At 37.3% G+C, this 21,101-nt stretch overlaps 1 protein-coding gene across 4 annotated transcripts in view; it reads right to left on the reverse strand.

Moving 5' to 3' along the window:
* Positions 1-1,844: 1,844 nt before the first annotated feature.
* Positions 1,845-21,101, reverse strand: part of TRAPPC8 (trafficking protein particle complex 8) — a 51,691-nt gene continuing 32,434 nt past the window's right edge. For 2 of the 4 annotated variants that reach the window (XM_030969800.1, XM_030969797.1), the window contains 10 exons: positions 18,920-19,067; positions 17,598-17,694; positions 17,081-17,149; positions 16,924-16,964; positions 15,203-15,388; positions 14,602-14,703; positions 7,966-8,013; positions 6,474-6,619; positions 4,865-4,954; positions 1,845-2,894 (listed from right to left, as the gene is read on the reverse strand). In XM_030969800.1, the coding sequence (XP_030825660.1) occupies positions 2,660-2,894; positions 4,865-4,954; positions 6,474-6,619; positions 7,966-8,013; positions 14,602-14,703; positions 15,203-15,388; positions 16,924-16,964; positions 17,081-17,149; positions 17,598-17,694; positions 18,920-19,067 (1,162 nt within the window). In that variant the 3' untranslated portion in view covers positions 1,845-2,659. The remainder of the gene's footprint in view (positions 2,895-4,864; positions 4,955-6,473; positions 6,620-7,965; positions 8,014-14,601; positions 14,704-15,202; positions 15,389-16,923; positions 16,965-17,080; positions 17,150-17,597; positions 17,695-18,919; positions 19,068-21,101) is intronic. The other 2 variants (XM_030969808.1, XM_030969798.1) reach the window with 1 other exon arrangement.

The following is a 21,101-nucleotide window of genomic DNA, read 5'->3' on the forward strand; positions in this document are numbered from 1 at the left end:
GAGGAATACTTCATTTAGAATGATTTCTACTATTTTTGAGGAAGCAGATGGGGATTGCTGTTTGAGACAAGTAAAAGCACAAGACCTTGCTATGTTACCATAGTCATCTCCTACAGGACTCACAGACTCTGACTCTGTAAAACCCTATGACTCCAGATTTGCATTCCACAATATAGTAATCTGCCAGTGCAGCATTTCAGCAAATTTTGGCAAAGCAGCTTAAAACCACCTGAATTCCCCTAGCAAAAGATGGAGAAACACATGCCATGAAGTATGGAAGGGATGGCAGAATTCACCTCATCTCAGGAAAAGGTTTATTGGTTACTCAGCTCAAAAGAAAAGCCTACTTTTATGTATATTAGTATATGGAATTATTTCTGGATTTTAAGTAATACAAGATAGAATTGTTCCCATATTCCCCAGACTGAAACAGGGCGTTTTATTTTTCACCAAAACCTCCAGCTTGGTAAGTTTCATGGTTTTAAGTTACAAATGTAGCAAGAAAGAAAAATTTGGTAGATTCCTAGCACAGAAAAGAACCCTTGGATCTCATTGTCTTTGAGAGCTTTTTCTAGCTATCTCAAAAGTAAGATGTGATATTATGATCTATTGTGAGCCACAACATTGCTGTGACAGAAGCACAAGCATGCCTTTGCAGATTACTTATTTACTCAATAGCAAGACAAGATTAATTTTCATTTCAATAGAACTGTTTTCCATCATCACTGGAAGTCCACAATGTGGGCACAGAGCTTCCCTTGTGAGAATGCACTAAGGAGGCATGTTTAGCTCTACTTCCATGCTAGTTCCTCTCCTAAGCAATCATACTGATTTTTACAGCTCCCAAAGACACACCTAGAATTTCTAATGACACACCAGGAGAGACAAAGAGCATGTCTCCAGCTAACCATTCTACTGCAATTCCAAGAAAGGAAAAGCTCCACCGTTATATTTGAAATCCAGAAAAGCAGGTTACCAAGGACCCTCCTCCCTCAGACACCCACAACTCCTGCTGAGTCTCAGACTGATGAATCACAGATGGCTCGGACGCACAGGTGAGCGTCAGAGATTACGCATTTGGGTCTGCAGTGCTGAGAAGCTCCAGGAGCTGCTCTGCCCTGCATCATCTCATCTCACTGCTCTGTCATTCAGAGATTCTCCAACTCTCACTTGCTTTTTACCTGCCAGTCACTGCTCAAGAGCTGGATCTCACTGTGAGTTGCCATTTGTACCACCTCCAGCCTCCATCAGAGAAGCTCAATTCTCTCTACAGGGTCTCTCTTATTTCATCCACCTTCTAAACATGATGCTCTTGATAACCTACTTCGGACAGGCTGTCCTAAAATATACACCAACTGTGACTTAGAACACTGTGGTCTACAGAGCACAGCTGAATGGCATCGATAATGACTTTTCTTTCCCTAAATGGGTGTAAGACAGAAAAAGCAGTGATGACACAGCTTAAGGCTACAATGCTGAGAACCTTTCAGATTATTCTTTCAAGCTGTACATCAGCAGAAAAGGACCTGAGGCAACATATTCATGGACAGAGAATATTTCAGTATTCTATTGATTTAGTAACATGATCCACAGTCCTATTAAGTTTGACTATGAAAGGTTATGTACTGTGAATAGGCTCCAAGACTTTCAGGAAGTCTAAAGTCCTGGAGACAGTCATGCAGTAGTACCAAACACAAGTAAAACTGGAAGCCTTACCTAATAAGAATAAAATGCATCAGAAGGTAGATGCACTGCCCCATACACCAGCACTGTCCTGTGGTAGCAGCAGCACCTGTGGATTGCTACAGCTGTATGCAAAGGGAAGCAAAAAGACCACTAGTCCATACAGTGAATATGGTGTATGCTTTATTCTATTTACAGTACTTTTGTTATAAATATAATACATTTCTTGAAAATCTTGAGTAGATTTTTTTTTTAACAGATCAGTTGTTATAGTTACATAATAAAGTAAGTGACAATTTAAATGACAATCTCATGGTTGTGAAATAGTGCATTCTGTTTTGAGATGAATGAGAAAATACTCAAACTGGTTCAAAATTTTTTTAAACACCCTAGGTGGACTTTTATGTAAACCTTGAAAAGTCACCAGCTTCCATAAATATGAAACCAAAATCTTTAACTAAAGAACCGAGAATCAGAAATGGAATTGAGAGACCTTATTGAACTTCACAGTAAGGCTGGGATTTACCATGACTAATGGCTTCAGACAGGAAAAAGCCAATGAGGTTTTCTTCCTGAATCATATCCTAATACAGCCACAAATATTAAACACACCATGCTGGAAGTTGTAACAGCAGTCAAGCTGCATTTTTGACAGGGCATTGGACATACAAGTATGTTCAGATCTGCAGTTAGAGTATTTTATGTTATGAGTATCTTAATTACCAGAGAAGAAATACATTATAAAAGGATAAACGTATGTTCAGTCCAACGTGCATTGCATGGAGAAACAAACTGACAAGTCATCTGAATATTTTGCTATTTTCTTTTCTACACGATCTTTAGTAACAAGTTAGATGTCTGAGGTGCTATTTCAAAAAAACTGCAGCAAAATGTCAACCAGCAATGTAAGAAAAGAATCCCATTTATTTTTTCTTTGTGTTTTTGTGAAATGCCTTTTTTTTTTTTCAGGAAGTGGTCAGATATTATTGATAATAATCAGTGCAGGCATGGAGTTCTGCTGACTTGTTTCAAACAAAGTAACTTGGTCCACGAGCTTGGCAAATACTCTGGGGGTTCCAAGGTTATAGACCCCTGTATGAACGAAGCAAGCCTTGAGCTGCAAGCTATAGACCTCCTGGCCTTTAAGTTGAAGCTTGTACTGTGTTTGCCCAAGCCATGTAAAAGATCCATGTATTTCTAGTGCTTCGGAGCTGAAAACAAAAAGGAAAAAAATGTTAATTCTCTGCACTTGAAGTATGTATTACCAATTTACAGGATTTCCTCCAAGTTTTTCTAAGATTTCAGAATGCACTGTGTCCCCCTCACCAGGCGCTTACAAAGATTGATACTTTCTAGAAATTTTTCAGAAGTCAGTAGGGAACTTATGCTATTATTCTGGTTCTCCTTGGATGAGTGCCAAGTGCCATTTGTCTTTGATGTTGCTGAGTCTTTTTGACTGCTTGCCTACAATCACTACCCTTAAATCACTGCCTTCCTCAAATGCATACTGCTGTCCTTGTTCTGCAAACCCTCCTTATCTTTAAGAGCAGGTTTTCTAGCAAGACAAAGCTGGACTTTGCAAGGATTAACAGCTGACATCACAGCTACAGACAGAACTCCACTTAACATTTTATTGAGATACTGTAATACAACTTAAAAAAAAAGATCACCTGTGTCTGTCTTCTTTCCTACTACATCCCTATCCACTCACACCCGTTCCCACAAATACATAAATACATGCAGACTCACAGTACCTAGGGTACCCTTGGGTAAATTTCAGGATGTTTATGTCTGTCCATCAGGTCAATTTAACTCTGAGTCTTATCAAATATTTTTTAATGTTCTCAGTCTCACTTAAAAATCCTTAGAGTGGCTCTCCCCTTAGCTCATATGAATCATTACAAACATTTAATGCGTTTCTTTGGTTCCTAATGTACTGTACACTATACACAGGACATTAATTACACACAGATGCATAATGAAAAACTCAGTGTATTCTCAGCTTTCTACATAACTGGCACATAACACTAACACTAAATGTAGTAACAATATTCAAATTGTCATAGTTTAAGGAATTCCTGTCTCAGTCATTCTTAGGTCTGTCCCATGAGCTAGAGTTGAATCAGACTGCATGTCACACAGGAATAGTCAAAATGGACATACACTGCTTTAGAGACATTGCACTGACACATTAGGAGAGAGCGTGTGGGGGCTTTCTTTTTAAGCAGTTTCAAGGTACATGAGGAGTACACCGTCTTAGGACATGTCTACCAATGTAACACAATATGACCATCTTGTGAAAAAACAGATCGGTAAATGGCTCCCTAACTGTACCTGAGAAGTAAACCACACTTAAATTTTCTGTCTTCCATTTCTGAACCTCTGTATTGGGCTCTGGGCTTTTAAAATCTTACTTGACTCCACGGACTGGTGGCAAGAAGCCACTGCTCACCCATGACTAAGCCCCTGCAATGTCTTCACAATCTTTCTTCCCCTTCCTGGTGGCAAACAGACTAGGTAGTATTATACCCAAGAGGGCCGAAGGGGAGCTGTCACCTGCATTAATCATGAATTGAAGTTGCCTTGTTTAAACAGAAGTGGCAGAATTACAATGGTATAGATATCATGGTAATGAATTGTCTATCCCACAAAAAATCTTCAGTGAAACTTTTAGAAGCAACTCATGAACACTTCCTCAATGATAATATTTTCCCACATACTACTACAGTACTGAGCAAAAAGGCACTCATAAGAATCAGCTGCTAAACCTAGAGGAAGTCTTAAAAATATCCAAGGTTCTCCAAAATTTTACACAAAGCCAAATTGAGAGAGAAAGTTGTCGTCTACAAATTACCCAGAATTTTAAAAATGAAAACCTAACAACTTATGTTTAATAAATGCTGGTGAAGCTCCTATTTCACCAGTGGAAAAGCATTTCCCTTTATCTGGAAAGATCTGCCGAGTTTTAACTACTCAAGAATCACAATTAAAGGCCCTGTCTTAGCAGAGACTGAAGACTCACAGTTAATTTCACAAGCCCTTTATCAACTTCCATTCTTTCAAAGAAGCCACTGTTGAAAAAATCCTATTCTAGATATTCAATATAGTTAAAATATTACAAGACTCCCCAAGCTAGGAAGGGTTCTTTAAAAATATTGGTTTATTAACATCTGCACACTACCTTGCTGGTTTATGCCGCAAATCAATCATCACATCTACAACAGCCTGGGAGCAATTGGAAAGCAGAAGAGTGACAGGTACCAGACAGAGGCTGCAAAGAGAAACAGTTCTACATTAAAGAAAAAAAAATCTTATTTTGGATACTCTTAATTATACTCTTAAATAGTTAAAATGATTTCCAGTAACACAGAATTTATATGTAGTTGTCAATTATGCCAGTGTAGGTAGAAATGTAATCACTTACACTGCCTAGAGCTACTTATAATAAAAGCTGTCAATTAAGGCAAACTGCATTGGCTTATTTGGGCCAAATGAAGTTACCACATCCCTTCATCCAGCTGAGAAAGGAGACAAAAAGCATAAATACCATCTCAGTTTACAGGAAATCTGCTTGTGTGACATGAGACATTCCAGAGTGGGATAACATGGTCCAGTACACTATTTTCTGAATTTCTGGTTGGCACACTTTGACTGGATACTCTTCTTCTGCACTGCCTCCCGCAGAGGAATTGCTGACACTGGGCCTTAAGTCATAACCTGAACAGTGCCCAACCAGAACAGATAGCACACGTATACCTGGACTTAATGCAGACCTTTATACTAAATAAAACTAATACACTGAATTGATATTCTGGTTGTTCACAACTACTATAATTGTTTCTATAAATAATGCTGCAGCAAGGAAGACCCCAAGATATTAAAGGCAGGAACACAAACTACTGCAGCTAAAATAGCTCTATGCATTCAGCAGGTGATCTGTGTCACTTGAATTCCTTGCCATTGCCTAAACACTTTAAATATCCTAAACTTGAATTGTAAGAAAAGACCAATTTGAGACTGTAACCAATAAGAGCTGAATGTCTTACAGGGAAAATACATGCTTTATCACTGCCATTAAAATATAGCACCTTATAGAACATTTAAATGTTAGCTTTTAGAAACAAATCCCTTTCTTTTGACAACGTACATTAATTGTTATATAAAACTGAAAAACAGTAGAGCTTGCAGATAAACAACTCAAGCCTAAACAGGTACCTTCATGTTTCAAGTACAACCCATTGAATGCTCAAAACTTAAGCCAGGGGGTTTGTTCATATCATTACAATTTTGAAAGACTCATCAATTTTACAAACTTCAACCAATTCACTCTAGCACCAGGCTTTTTGTGAGAAGATAATACTGATATTCTTTCAGGAGACAAGCCCCAGTGATCTGAATTGTTACCATGTGCAGCTAATCTTGGCAAGTGAGATGTTGTAGACATTAACGGCTCCTTTGAGCTTTCTTTCTGTCTGGCTTCTCAAAGAAATCACACTGTTTACTCTGACAACAAAAATAGACACAAAGGGGGCAGACTATTCTTCTTTGCTAAGTTTGATAACATTACTTCTTAACATTAAAACTGTGAGCTGTGGTGTTACAGTCCATTCTTTTTTACAGGAAACTTTCATTTTACCTATAAACTTCTGAAGCAGTGAGTTTAAAAACTAAACAAGATTTTACACTTGCATATCAGACTTTTAATATCATAACGCACACAGCATCTCTCAAAAGGATTTATGTCTAATTAACAATATTTTTAAAGTTTCTAAAGGTAATGTTTCACTAACCTTTTTTGATGAAAAGAATGATTAAAAGACTCTGGATAATGAAGACTTGTCTTAATAAGATTAGAAAGCTGCTCTGGTGTTGGTCTTGCAGGTACTGGTGTGTTTTCTGGTCGAAAGAACTTTAAGAGAACTGTTTCTGGTAGTTCCTGAAACAAATTTAGAATAACATTGAAAATAGTAACATAAGGTACCAGAAATGAAATCACAAAAGTTACAATTACTATGAACTATAACTCATAAGGGAAACAAGTCTGCAGCATCATGAAGCTCACATTTTTTTCAACGTAGTTTGCATTTAAGCATGCTGGAGGAGGAACTGGTATGATTTATCTATTACCCTCTTTTGAGACAGATTTCACAGTTGCTTATGAAAACACTATCTGTGCAAGTTTCACAAAAACACACTATTGTTGCAGTCATTTGGTAGTGCTTGGGTTTGGCTTCTAAGGAAAAGGGACAGCATTTACACTGTTCCCTGTTCAGCAGTTGTACCTAACAACAAAAAAATTCATCACCTGCCCTAGGTAGTTCAAAACAGAAAAGCCAATGCACAGGTTTCCCAGAACAGATCCAAAGTAAAGCAAACAGAAATTTACAGGAACATGTGAACACTGACAGAAGGGTTGAATAACAGAGTTTCTTTGAAATTGCATAACAAGCAGTTGCAGATATGAAAAGTTACCTTTTGTCCCCAGCTGAAAGCCCAAGACAAGCTCTAACACACTACTTGGGATTCCCCCTAACTCTTTGGAGGAATGAGTCTCTAAAGCAGAAGAAATTAAGTGATACAGAAAGCTGCAACCAGCCTGCACTTGGTGCAGCGTTTCTGTTCAACATCATCTAATCTGGTTTGTGAGCAGGATTTATTCAGGAAAGGGCTGCCCTTTAGTACTTCCTTATGAACCTATTCTGCAGAAAATCCATCTTGAAAGGAAAAAAAAGAATTTGCAGCAGTAAATGTCACTGCCTACTAAAAACACACGAAACAAGATTTTTAAAAAGCCACCAGTAAGTTGGTACAGTATAATAAAGTTAATACTTTTCATTAAAAGGTGATAGATTGTACCTTTTAAGTTGAAAAGAAACAGTACAGGCAATGAAACCTGATTTAAAAACCAAACACACCGGGCATTCGGAAATGTGTGTGAACGCCTTAGTCACTGTGCTGATAATACCAGGAAGACACCAAATGTTTTCACAGGCTTGTATGTCTTCCCTTTGAAAGGAAGAGTAGCTTTTTCAAAAAGTATTTTGAGAAGAAAAAAAGATATTCCATAGTAACAATAAAATATATTTTAAGTGTTGAATTTATTTGGTATTTCCATCCCACCCTATCTAACAATGCAAACTGACAGCATGTAACACAGCAGAGATTATAGGTTTTCATTTAAATTATTCTCTCCCCTCAAATAATAGTCCAACCAATTTTTAAGGCTGCCTTCAACCACACAGCAATACCCTACATACTGTAGTTTGCCCTAGAGTAAATTACCTGTTCCAAGTCCTCCCAATCAGAATTCCCGAGTATTTTTTTAAAACCCTACAAAAGACAAATACGAATATTTACCTCCACAAGTACACAAGAACAGCATGAAATGCAGCAGAAACATTTACTGGTGAACGTGCAGAGTGCTATTAATACTTCCAACCTTTAGTTCTAATATTACACCTCTGATGAAGGACTGGAAAGCAGCAAAATTAATCATTTTCCAGCAGAGCTAAGCCTTAATTTCAGCCACCTTCTGGCGTCAGAGTCAGAAAAGATGTCTGTCTCTCCAAGTTTAGTTGCTCAGACTCTAGGCTTTTTGTGATTGTACCTAGAACAAAGGCTAAGACACAACTTTTAGTCCATTTTTCTCTTACCCAGTGAATGGTTCAGGAAAGAATTAAGGACCTCCAAACAATAACCAAGAAGATGCGCATACAGATCAGAAAGCTACCTAAAGACTGCTAATAAATGCTAAGTTTAAAGATGCATTAAACTCCTGCCCTACTCTGGAGCTTGTGTAATTGGATCAAGCCTTAAAAAAACCAAACCAAAAGCCCATACCTACTTGGCACTCATACCTTCCCTTCAAGAATATACACCAAGCAGTAACAGCCTTATACTCACAAACAAAGCAAAAAAAAATCAAGAACTGAGCAGGTGATATTTTGTTGCTGAACACCTTGATTATCAGCCCAAGCGAAGTACTGCCTTTGAAAAGCGGGGGGAAAAAAAATTCTGACCCCTAAAATCTGCTTGCTGACCCAGTGTGGCTCTTTACAAAACCTCCAGAAGTGTCACAAGCTCCAGTAACCAGCCTAAGCATATGTGAAAGCCACATCAATGGTTAGGATTGTCCCTTTCAAAAAACAGTTCTGGTGTAATTTGAGTGTCTCATCTATACAAACTAGTAGAGAGGCTTGACTGGAAGAGGTTGGAAGAGGGGTGTGTTTTTGTTATTGTTTTACATTTTATAGCTGCATTTTAAACCTTTTTTTGTTTTCCCCTAAAAATACACAACAAACATTAGCACCAGCTCCCTCAGTTATGTTCCAAGAGCTACAAACTGCACAATTGGTGCTTGGAAAGTGGTTTTCTACTTTTAGAAAGCTTCTTGTTGCCCAAAGCCATTTACACAGGCCAGCTTCAAACAAATACACTCAAAACTAGACCGAAGATTTCTAATTCAAGTAGAATAATCTCAACATCTTCACTTATTTGTGTTACAAGAAAGTCCTAACCATTAGAGTCTGGTATTTTGCTAGATTGAAATAGCTATAAATCATCTCTACACTTCTAAAATGGTGCTTTAGTCATTCACACCAGTTTCAGATCTCTCCTGCAATTATGCTTAGCTAAAAGTTGAAAAAGCAACATTTTAACAATTCAAAGCATCTTTTAATAGATGTAACAGACAGATCTACCCATAATACGTTCCTTAATATCTTAGAATGCATTTTCAAATTCAGAAGTTCTTCCTTTCCATCAGATAGACAGAAATGATGGTATCTTCACATACAGTCCCTTTACAAGATTTTTATACCCAATATTACACAACTTAAAGATTTTAGTTTCATAAACAATATTCTTAGAGACTGGGTCAATGTGCCCTTAAGCACACCAGGAAAAGGTAAACACTGTAATTTGATTTCCAAGTTGTACAGGAAATCAGCATATTTGCCCCATAAACCACAAGTCACACATAGCCAAAAGGACTGACATGCTCAGTCATATATGAGGGACCAGGATGCACAGCACAGAAGAAAACCTAAACAGAAAATTCTTGAATGGAACTAAGCATAAGTAAAAGCAGAATTTATCAAAGCAGTAGAACAAGAGTGAGATATCTATATGATGTGCTTTTTTCCCTTTCCCATTTTAGATCTGAGAATTTCTATTTTAAAACCTCAGTTTTAAGATGCTTCCTTCAACATGTGACTCATCTATATTCATTCTGGCTCTCAACTTACAGAAATGAGAAGTCCAGGAACAGTATTTTACTGATATCAAGAATAATGCATTTGAAAACAGATACCTTCAGCTCTGCAATCCATAATGGGTAAAACAGCAGATCAAATGTTGCAACTATTTGTTGTAATATTTCATTCATTACAATAATATAAGCCAGATCTCCCAAACTGGTACTGTATCTGCTCCATTAATTGATACAACAGAGTGAAAAACGTGTTTTTCAGCTCTTGATGTTGATTTACTCTTAAGAACTTTGCTTTTCCTCTACTGAGGTGGTTTAAGGAAAGTCTTAAATCCTTCCAACAATCTCTGTTTTATTCAAGCATCTCCTCCCACATATTCTGTAAAAAAAGTCCTGAACTAGCAGAAGATGTCACTTCCAGTAATAGGAAAAATAGTTACTTAAACCCTACCCTCTCCTACATTTCAAGAATTCCTGCTTCCAACCAAACTGCAGCTGACTTACTAAGCTGCATGTATTTTAAGGAGCTGTCTTACCTAAAATTATCCTCTCTGCCTGCATCCATTCTATACACATTTTATGGATTTTATTTTGGGCTAGCCCCGGTCTAATTCACAGGACTAAATGGCCAGCCCAGAACATCGTGTGCAGTCCTGAAGCACACCTGGAAAGGATGGATGCTATTCCCAACATGTCAACATTCGAATGACAAACCTCTAGGCTGCTTCTCACCTTCCATTGGTGAGAAGTCATTGCAAACCAGAAGTGTGTCAGATGTCCTATTACTTCCACTATTACTTCTATCCCAGCCTATTACACTGCACTTTTCTTTCAGAATCTTTTGGATTGAATTCACCAGATTAGAAAAACAGGGAAGAGAGCAGTAAGAAATAATATTAATCAACAGCCCTAACTGTGACTGGATGTTTAATGCATTTTAAGTTTTTGTCCTTTCACTAATTTAAGGCAGAGAGGTCGTCAAGAAGAAGAGACAGAGTAGCTGTATTTCAGGTGCAATCTTCAGTTGACCTTCAGTTAAAACTACTTGATTCCAAAAAGCATGTTTCAGAAGAGAAATAGAACCTACAACAGTACCACAGTCGAAAGAAATTAGCCATGATTTACAAATACTCAGTTGAATTTATAAGTGAGGCTTTTATTACTTGGCCTGAAATGGCAAGCAATTCACTTTACTTACACCTTATGTGATTTTCTTTTTCTTCATATATTGTTGTCTGTGACTATTGATGTATCACTTTGTGGCACCTTCTGATTCCAGGCAACAAACTATATTTAGCATTTTTTCCCCTACCTTTAGCCAAAGGACATTCTTTCAAAAGTACAAATGAGAGGAAGGATAAGAAGATAAATGTTTTCCATATAATCCAGAGAGATTTCTATATGAAACAAATACATGCTTTAACAAAGTCAATATTCTGTAAATGTTCCTTCAGCACACTACATGTTATGACTCCAAACGTCTAGAACATAAAAGTCTAAGTAGCTCATCACATCTGCTGGTAGGCCTACTGTGTCCAATAGCCTATGCTCAAAAGTAGTGCTATTCTGTTATACAAAAAAACCCTCTAGTGTAAACAACAACAAAAAACATCTGTATTCCGTGACAGAAAACCAGCTTTAAAGTCATAGCTATTGTAGTGGTTGGAATGAAAAAGGATTAGTATCTCTAATTGTATTTTGAACAAAGATGGGAAGAAAAGGAGCACATGAATTTGAGCATCAAAAAACTTGTATAGAATTTTACTGCTACTTGCTTCTTAATATGTTAGTACATATAGAAATTTTACCAAGAAAAACATTTTAGCCTTTCCCCAAGCCCCACTGTAACCAGAAGTTATATCTTGATTTTATCAAATACTATAGCAAGTTATGCTACTGTGGTACAGGAATAATTGCACCCTGTTGTCTGTTTTACATCCCTGTTGTGCATTAAAGGACCCAAGCAGAAGTAACCACCCATCACCATGGGTGGCTCAGTCAGCATCTTACAGACATAGGATGAATTTATGTCACTACATCCAACTACCAATCTACCAGCAACTGCTGGAACAATTTAAACATAATAATGCTGAAAAATATCAATCTCCTGTTCTTCACTACAGTGCTTTACTGAAACTTTGTTTCCCTGAACAGTAGTAGAAGCTTCTGTGAATCCAAACTACATATTTAGAAGCGGGCAAAGAGTTAATCTGAGATACACCACAACTGACTATGTAGCAGAAGCTAACCAGTACAGAGAATCTGACCAAAGTACAAAGTAAGTGATCTCATTTTTGATACATTTGGCTAAGATCTGAGCCATTTCTCAGACGACTAAAAGAAATAAAGAGGGGGGTGGGGGCAGAGAGGAATTTTGTTCATGTTTCATCAATGTCCATTGTAAGACAGTTCTTGGGCTGGAGATAATTGTCTGTGTCTGCCAGACAGACAAAAATTCCTTTGCTGGATACAATACCATGAAGGTAAAGAAGTCAAGAAGAAAGTCACTGTAGAGAAGCAACAAACAAAACTCAGCAATAAATGCAGACAGTGGACTCTTGCAACCTAGGTGACACCCTGTTCAGAGTCTGGAATTATTCCCCCCTCCCCCAGATGAGAGCAGCCCTCTATCATTTATGAACTGATAACCCACAAATGTTGGTAAAAAGCATGCACCTCCATCTCCCTCTGCTGTCCAGTCCTCAGAAAACAACCAACTTCAATACCGTCAGCACAAGGCAAATCAGAAACAGTCTAGAGTAGTTTCCAACCCTGTTCATGACTTAAGAGAATTAATACTTATAATAAAGGCTTATAAGACAAAATCATACACTGAAAATACAGAATTAGACGTAAAGTTTGAGTTTGGGATTTTCTACCACTATTCCCCCCAGCTTTTCGCTGCTTGTGTTACTTTAAAAGAGCAAAATAATTCAAAGACAGTATACAACTCTTAAGAGATTAAGTACATTATTTTCTATACCTAGCCTAATTTACTTCTATTTTGGGGAGTCTTAATTCTGAAATGTGGACTGAATGAAGTAAACTGCTGCAAAGGCTCAAATAAATTAATTAGTTACACCTCAGTTCCTACCTCAGAGCAGTCTATCTGCTCTCCCCACACTATTATGAGCCAATTAAAAAAACTAGTATGTGAGGATATGCAATTTCTCAATTCTTAGCAGTCCTGAGATCACAGGTTCTTAAAATTTATGCTAACTCTGGGCTTTGGTTATCATGAGGACACAGAATTTACATGTTTATTAAAAAACCCTCAACAACCAATTACTCTTACAGCAGATTTCAACTGCATGACAATGCAGATGCTTTCTTGCTCCCAACCAAATTACAGAATGCTTCAAAGGAAGTGTGCTCCTCACGCTCAAGGAAGTGAATACAATAATCAATGTAGAATCTATATGAAGATAGTTGTATTAAACCTGATGAGAAATAGATTTTAGACAGAGAATGCTAATATAGTAGCATATATTCCTCAAAAAACATAGAGAGTACATACAGATCCTCCCTGTTGCTAGTGGCAGGATCAATTTCTTTAATTTGAAATTCATTGTGATACAGACAGAGTTCCAGTCAACAAGAAATGTGAATTTCTACCCATACCCATGCCATTCAGTCATTTGTTTATTTTAGGATGCAGATGTGATTAATTTCTATTTTCTCTTCCTATTCATTTGAGAATCAGAACTTGATGAGATCAGGAGCTCACAGTATTGTGTCTCCTAACCTTAGATGTCTACAGTGTGATCTACTGTTCTACATATACATTCAGACAGGAATACCTGAGGGGGCAGTTGTCAACACATTAATACAGCCTCTTGTACTCCTCAGCATAGCTAGAGCACATGTGTGCCAATTCCCATTTATTTCACAGCACAAATAATTAAGTGGGAAAAAATTATCTTAGCAATGTACAAATACTTAAAGGCTGATGAACCAAAGCCAAATGCACAGCTTCAGAGTAATTCACTACTTGCATTATAGCATGGTATTCATAGGAAGACATTTGTCCTGTATTGTTTTCTTGACAAAATTAGTACATAGTACTCTTTGCTGCAACTTTAAGAGCTCACTAGAAGCTATATATTATGTTCACAATATTGGTAAAAACATTAAGCATGACGCCAAAACAAGAGGGAACAGCAATGTGCTGCTCAGGAGAAGTCTAAACAAGCACAAGATTTATTTCCTCTTACTCTGCACATTAGTCTCCTTCATCCACATAAACTGAATTTAGTACAGATGTTTTTACAGAACCTTATCTTTAACTTCCATAGTTGTTATAAATTCATGTATCAGAAGACAGCCACCAGTTTCTTACAATGCTGTTTTCTTTCATCAAGCAAAACAACTACAAACTTCACCATTCTACTATTAACTTTGTTATGTAATAATCATTACCTTTCATACCATTAACAAGTTTCTAGTTCTACCTGAAACACCAAAGAAGAGTTTATCTCAACAACAGTTCATCAACATGCTTACCTGCATATTGCTTTTCTCATGTTTCAACTGGGCCTGGCTAGTTCAATACAGAAGACTAAGCAAACCTGGAGTCAGCCTGAATTATTTAGTAATAACACATATCTGATGTTAAGATTCTACAAAAGCTTCCACTTACATACCAGGGAATTAATTAAGTCTATTTAGAGAAAGAAGCAATTGTAAAGGAAAACTTCACAGTAGATTACCTGCTTCTGAGGAAATGAAAAGGCCTCCTTCCCAACTGTGTTAAGGGCAACATGATGCTGGCCCTCCAAAATAAGCTGCTTGCTGTCTTCCACAACATATGCCTACAAAACATAATACAAAGACATTTGCAGACCAGAACTATCATAAGATTCATAACTCAGAATTACTGACTGCTCCCTAACTTAGGTGGAACATGCTGTACTGATCAAAACTTAGAGGCTAGCATGACATATTTCTGCCAATTTCCACTGCTTCAAATGAGACTCTTTTCTTCAAAACAAAATGGGTCACTATTACAGTTCTGTAAGATCAAGCATTAACAAGTCTCTTAGTTTAAGATTTCATAATTTTCTCTTTTAAAAGAGAGATCAGAAGAAATGGGTGCATCGAGAGTAATGTAGGGACACTTATTACAGTAAGAGATACTAAGAATATCTTTGCTGCTGGCATCATTATAGTTTGTTTGATTGTTTTCAGGAGAAAAAATTCACCCATAAATTCCAAATGTATATGCCTGAAAGTTCAGGATACCACACAGAATTATTTTCTAACTGTAATGTTTGATGTCCAAATTACCACAAAGGCCACAACCATACATACCTTCCACAGCACTACAATGTTCAAATCAACTTCACTGCATTTTTGTATCAATCTGACTGTTTCATCAAACGATTGTTTCACTGCTCTTTGAGATGCATGAGTATGAGATTGCACATGTGTTCTTTTAAATTCAGAAGATAAGCTCTGGAAAAAAAAGTCTGCACAAGGACTGGCTGAACTTATTATCTACAAAAGAAAAAAAGGAAGAAAGTGTTCAGAACAGGATGTGAGCTGACTCAAGTTGCTCTAACATGAGCTAGCTCATCATTGTAGCATTTCAGTTGCATTATCCCAGTGGCTTCCCTTTGCAAAGCTACAAGATGCCAGACAGCTTGGTTTCTGTGCCTGACCTGTTAGAGATCAGAATAGCTAAAGGGCTACTAAATGTAATATAGGGTATACAGCACTATAACGTGCTAGTTTAGAACTACAAATACCAAACTTGGAAATAGGAGCTTTGATTATTACCACAAAACAGCCTACTGTGATATATCAAATCTATTAAAGAGAGCTGAAGCATCCAACTAAGTCACACAAAAGTCAGTTTTGCTTACTAATATTTTCCTCAGCTTACCTAGAATTATTTACCTAAGTTAGAAACATACACTTTGCTAGCAATAGCAGAGATAACAGATGTGCACAGCACATCCCCAGAGATACATGGCACAAACAGAAACACTGCGCTCTCATGTGTACCAAGCTCTTCCAACACCAAAAGTCCGGCAAAGAAACTGGTTTCTAGGAGCAACAGCAATGATACTGTGTCCTGTTGGAGGCAACAAGATAAGCAAGGAACTTCAGCTTTGCAACCCCTCCCTTTCAAAAATGCTAGCCTTTCCAGAATATGCTGTTGCAAAGCTGATAATTATTGCACCAGCAGAATGCTGATACCCAGGGAGAAAAATCCACCTTTGGAGCCACTGCTTGGAGGGGAGGACTCCCTCCCCATCTTTCCTTGAGAGCAATAAAATGTTCTCAAGGAAAGCTAAAGTTCCTGTAGCTCAGATTCCAACTCTAAAAATGTACAGAGGCATCATCTACCTCAGATTTTCAGTCCTGACTTCAATTTATATGCCTATGAAATGAAATGGCAGTGAATAGGTTTTCTTTGGCTTTAAAAGCTGAATAAATACAGGAAAAATGTATGCTCGGCACAAAATAAGCAATCTGTCATTCAACTGACTAAATCCACTATGCAGATTTCAGACCTAATGCAAGACGCCTACTTTCCTCAGGTTTTGGGAAAGCATTTGTAGTACCAAGATCATTTACTGAAAGGATTATTCAATATCTGTGGGTTTAAGAAATATTAGAAGAGCATGGTAGTCTAGAATCCTAAACTTCTAGAAAAATCAAACAGACTCCTTGAATTCACTGCAACCTCCTGTAGTAGTTTTGAAATTCGGGGACCAACATCCATTAGTTTTCCAGTTTTTCAAATAAGCTGTAATTAAAATTTTTAGCCTGTCTTAGTAAAAGTATAATTAAGAACAAGCATATATCATCTCCAGGCCTCTAATAGAAAACTAAAGGGCTGGGACATATTTAAAATAACTACTCCGAAGAGCTGAAATGGAAGGAAAAGCATTAGCAAAAAAGCCAGCATTGTAATGTGATTTCAAAGTAAAGCTAGCCTAAGTTACCTTACCACCTCTTTGTCCTTGCACATGACAGGGACACCTTACACAAGACAAAATATGCAGCTGTACCCATCCACCTACCTGTTCATTTCCAAAGACAATATCTGCAAATATGTAATTTTCTAAGGGATAAAAAGAGAAAGCACTGTTTTAGCATCATGACAAGTCACAACTTCAGCATACAGTATCCAAAAGAGTATCTTTTTCAAAAAGTTACCACATTCAGGAAAAAACCTACCTTCTGAGTTTTTGCATCTCACTGCTTTAAAACACAACTTCGCTCGCTCTCTGCTAGCCAGTTTAGTATCTGAAAGATAAAGGTGGCAAGATTTTTTTATTCACTCTCAGCATAATCAGAGTCCCTTAGACAAAAGTCTTGAACATTCACAAACAGGAAACACACTGATGACATTCAACAAGCACAGTTCATCAGGCATAGCAATGGCACACAACACAACCATATTTCTTGTGAGGAAAGTTATCAGCCACTCCACACATGAATTTCTCTACATCACAGAAATAATTTACCTGTAAACTAAGCTTGTTTCTAAAATTGATTAAGTCTGAATAAGTTATATGTAAACATACATTTCATGAAATATAACAAAAGAAGGGCTTTAGTATTTTTGGAATGGACAAAGCTATTAGAAACTAATTATTCTAAAAGCCAAATTCACCTCCTTGTAAGATTCTTTTAACTGTTTTTATCAGCCAGAAGCTAGACTTGCCATCATTTTGGTGATGGAGATACACACCTTTGTCTCCAGAGATGTTAACAGATTTCTGAAGCTTCCAGTGCTTGCTATTGCTTGAAACTTGCACTATATGAAATTCCTTAACACCCGTTTCACTCTATGGAACAGACAAAAGTTATGTCAAAGAAAACCAATCACAACTGTGATGTGCTACATTGCACAGTAAGCGTTCACTGCAAGGTGGCACTGTTAGAATCTTAATTTAACTCATTATTCACACCACTCATAACACACAGTACTTAGAGACAAGGAGGGATTTAAGACCCACTGTAAAGTAACGCAACAGTCCCAGATCACAGCAACTTCAAATTCCAGTAAACAAAGCCACACAGAGGAAATAAGGATCCCCCAGAAAAAGACCCACAAGCTAGTATTTTAGATTAAGAACAACTTTAACAAAAACTAGGCTTTTTAACTCCAATGCAGAACACTGTCCACAAGGCTGCTTAGTTTCTAGGATTACTTTAGGAGCATTGCTATATCATCAATCCTAGAAACTCAAGATCTATTTTGGGTTTAGATATATATATAATGAAATGTAGCCTTTGGAGTTGGCTTCCTTTCTTGTAAAGAGTGAGGTGGTAGTGGAAAAATAAGCCTCACACTGTTAACTTGGTAAGTCCTTTATTAAAACATTCCTCCCTCTTTAAAGGAGTGGACAATATTCAGTAAATGAAGAAAAAAGTCAGAGTGTACACACCTTTAAAAGAAAACAACAAATCAGCTCAGTGGTTCCATTACCAACTAAGTGTCTATGAATTCTATGAACAGACAATTCAGTTACCTTGCTTTGTGATTGAAAAAATGGGAGCAGCTTTGCCAAAAAAATAGTAAATTTACATCAGCACGTTTGAAAAACTGAGTACTCCAATCTGCTTTAGTAAGTCAACAGACATATCTGTATTTCAATTATATTAGTAAAAATGTTTTTATAGTTTGGTGATAAATGTAAACAGAGAAACTTCCTTCAAATTGGAGCTTAAATTCTGACTTTGACATTTCCACTAATTCTACCAGTGTTTCTACTGAAAGGAAACAGACAACCTTGGAAGTTGGCATCATGAACACTCACCAATTTGGAATAAATCTTCCTCAAAACACTATGAACTATAGTCTTGCAATATGATTAGTATAGGAGACTTCCACACAGTTAGGATATAACTTCACATTAATACTCTTTCCAACAGTAACTGAATGATCAAATATGCAAGGGCATTTTTCTGTTGTTGTTTGCAAAGTTACTGTAGAAAAACTTGAGTCTTGGTTCATATCTGCTGAGCTTCAGGATAGTACTATTATTATTAATACAAATAAGAACTTACAGTATTGATATTTTCTACATCCACAAAGAGCAACATGTTGTCCCCTCTGCCTTCTTCATCCCCAAGTGCATTACTTCTGCAGACAGTAGCCCGAATGTGCAGAGACCGACTGGTACAAATAACTGCAGTGTGCCTTAATACTCTGTGACTAGGAAAGGGAGAAAAGAAAAAAAAAAGACAACATTTTGAACAACCAGGACTGCCCAGAACATGACATCAAGAAATTTAGCTTTTATGTTTGTCAATATTAAGGCCATTAGACACTTTGTTCATTCCAACCACCAAAAATACACTTTTCACTGAAGATAGCCTATTAAACCTACTTTATTTTTAACCATCTTGCTGCATGGGTAGGTGCTTTTTAAACACACAGTCTAAGCCAGTGTGAAACATTGGAGAAAAAGGTTCAGGTATTACCATGACGAAAAACACTTCAGAAATGTTTCAGATGTAAGACAACTGGCAGAGTGAAAGCAAACAGACATGTATTGGCATACAGATATCATTAAGCTATTTAATGCCACCAAATGCTCTGGAAAACAGTTTTTGAGTAAATAAGTGAGAGAAAGACCACTACTTAGTCACATCTCTTGCCATAAATATTTACTAAAAAGCACTTAGAATACCACTGCATTCAATAAATTCTCCTGAAGAGAGAATTTTAAAAAAGAGAATCAAACCACAGCTACTCTGCCTATTTCCAGGTATGCTCAACGTCCAGCACAGCAGTCCCTTTGTGAAAGTTCTTCCTGCTTTTCTAAGGATGAATTAATCTTTACAATTCCATTTGTAGACACCATCAAAACACTTGAGCTTTTCCAATGTAGAAGCTTTTAGCTACCATAACTTCCACTTGGAAACATTTTAGAGGCATGTAGAAGTTTGATACGCATTACCTATTGAATATGTTAAAACATCATGTGACACTTGGTTTTGGGAGGGAAAAATCAGTGGCTTCCTAAACTCTACTTCACAATGTCATAATTACAGAAGAAACTTTTAAGTTTTGCAGTTAATGTTCAGATATACAGATACCTGTATAGCTTTCAAGTGGTACAAATGACATAATTTTTTCAACACTTAAAAGCTATGCTCCATCTACAAAGAGCACTCTTAAACCAGAGCAGTTCCCTTAAGTCCCCCTCAAAACTTTAGTACAGTAAGGAACAAGTAAATTACTCAAACAACCCTCTTCCATCTCTCAAGCACCTCCATTTCTGAATCCTATGAGTTGTAAGGGGACAAATTCCCTATTCCTACGGACTAGTTTAGAGCCAAATTAAATGCTACCTTTGATATTTTAGAAGCTACAGAAAAATCTAAACCAAGGGTGCATTACATGACTTCAGTTTTGAGAATATGCTACTGATCCACTCTCTCAACCATCTTCAACTTACTCTGCTTTGATTTACACCCCAAACCAGCCTCACAGTACACGAACTTGGTTTCTCTCTCAGAACTAGCCTAGAAAACAAGCTTCAGCCACAAGAAGACATTCAGCCCATCTTACTAGAGTTTTTCTGAATTAACCCTGGTACAGACACCAAGTGTGCAGGTTTAGGCCAGGATAGTTAATTTTCTTCACAGTAGCTAGTAAGTGGCCATGTTTTGGATTTGTGCTAGAAATAGTGTTGACACAGGAATGTTGTTGTTATTGCTGAGAAGGGCTTGCACAGGATCAAGGCCTTTTCTGCTCCTCACCCCACTCTACCAGCAAGCAGGCTGGGGCTGCACAAAAGGGTCAGAGGGGACACACTGGGATGGCTGAGCCCCAGCTGACCAACGGGATATTCCATACCATATGGTATTATGCTCAGCAACAAAAACAGAGAGAAGGAGAAAGCAGGGCCTGATGACGTGTCCTCACAAGTGATCATTAAACATGATGGACCCCCCCCTTTCTGAAAACCTGCCTGCCCACAGGAAGTGGTGAATGAATTTCTTGGGGCTGTTTTAGCTTGTGTCAAACCTGACTGTGGACTCTCTCAAGATGGTCCAAAAAGGAACTACAAAACAGTGTGCAAGTCAAACTTGGTAATTAACCCCTCCAAAGAGAATATCCTTCATCACAATACAATGACTAACCAAATTTTAAATAACAACAAAATCTTTCATTCAATGAATGATAAGACAAGATTTTGTCTTGTAAGATGTAGAAACAAATTAGGTTATAATTTTTCAT

Source organism: Camarhynchus parvulus, chromosome 2, assembly GCF_901933205.1.
Source record: "Camarhynchus parvulus chromosome 2, STF_HiC, whole genome shotgun sequence".
In the NCBI taxonomy this organism is placed as follows: Eukaryota; Metazoa; Chordata; class Aves; order Passeriformes; family Thraupidae; genus Camarhynchus; species Camarhynchus parvulus.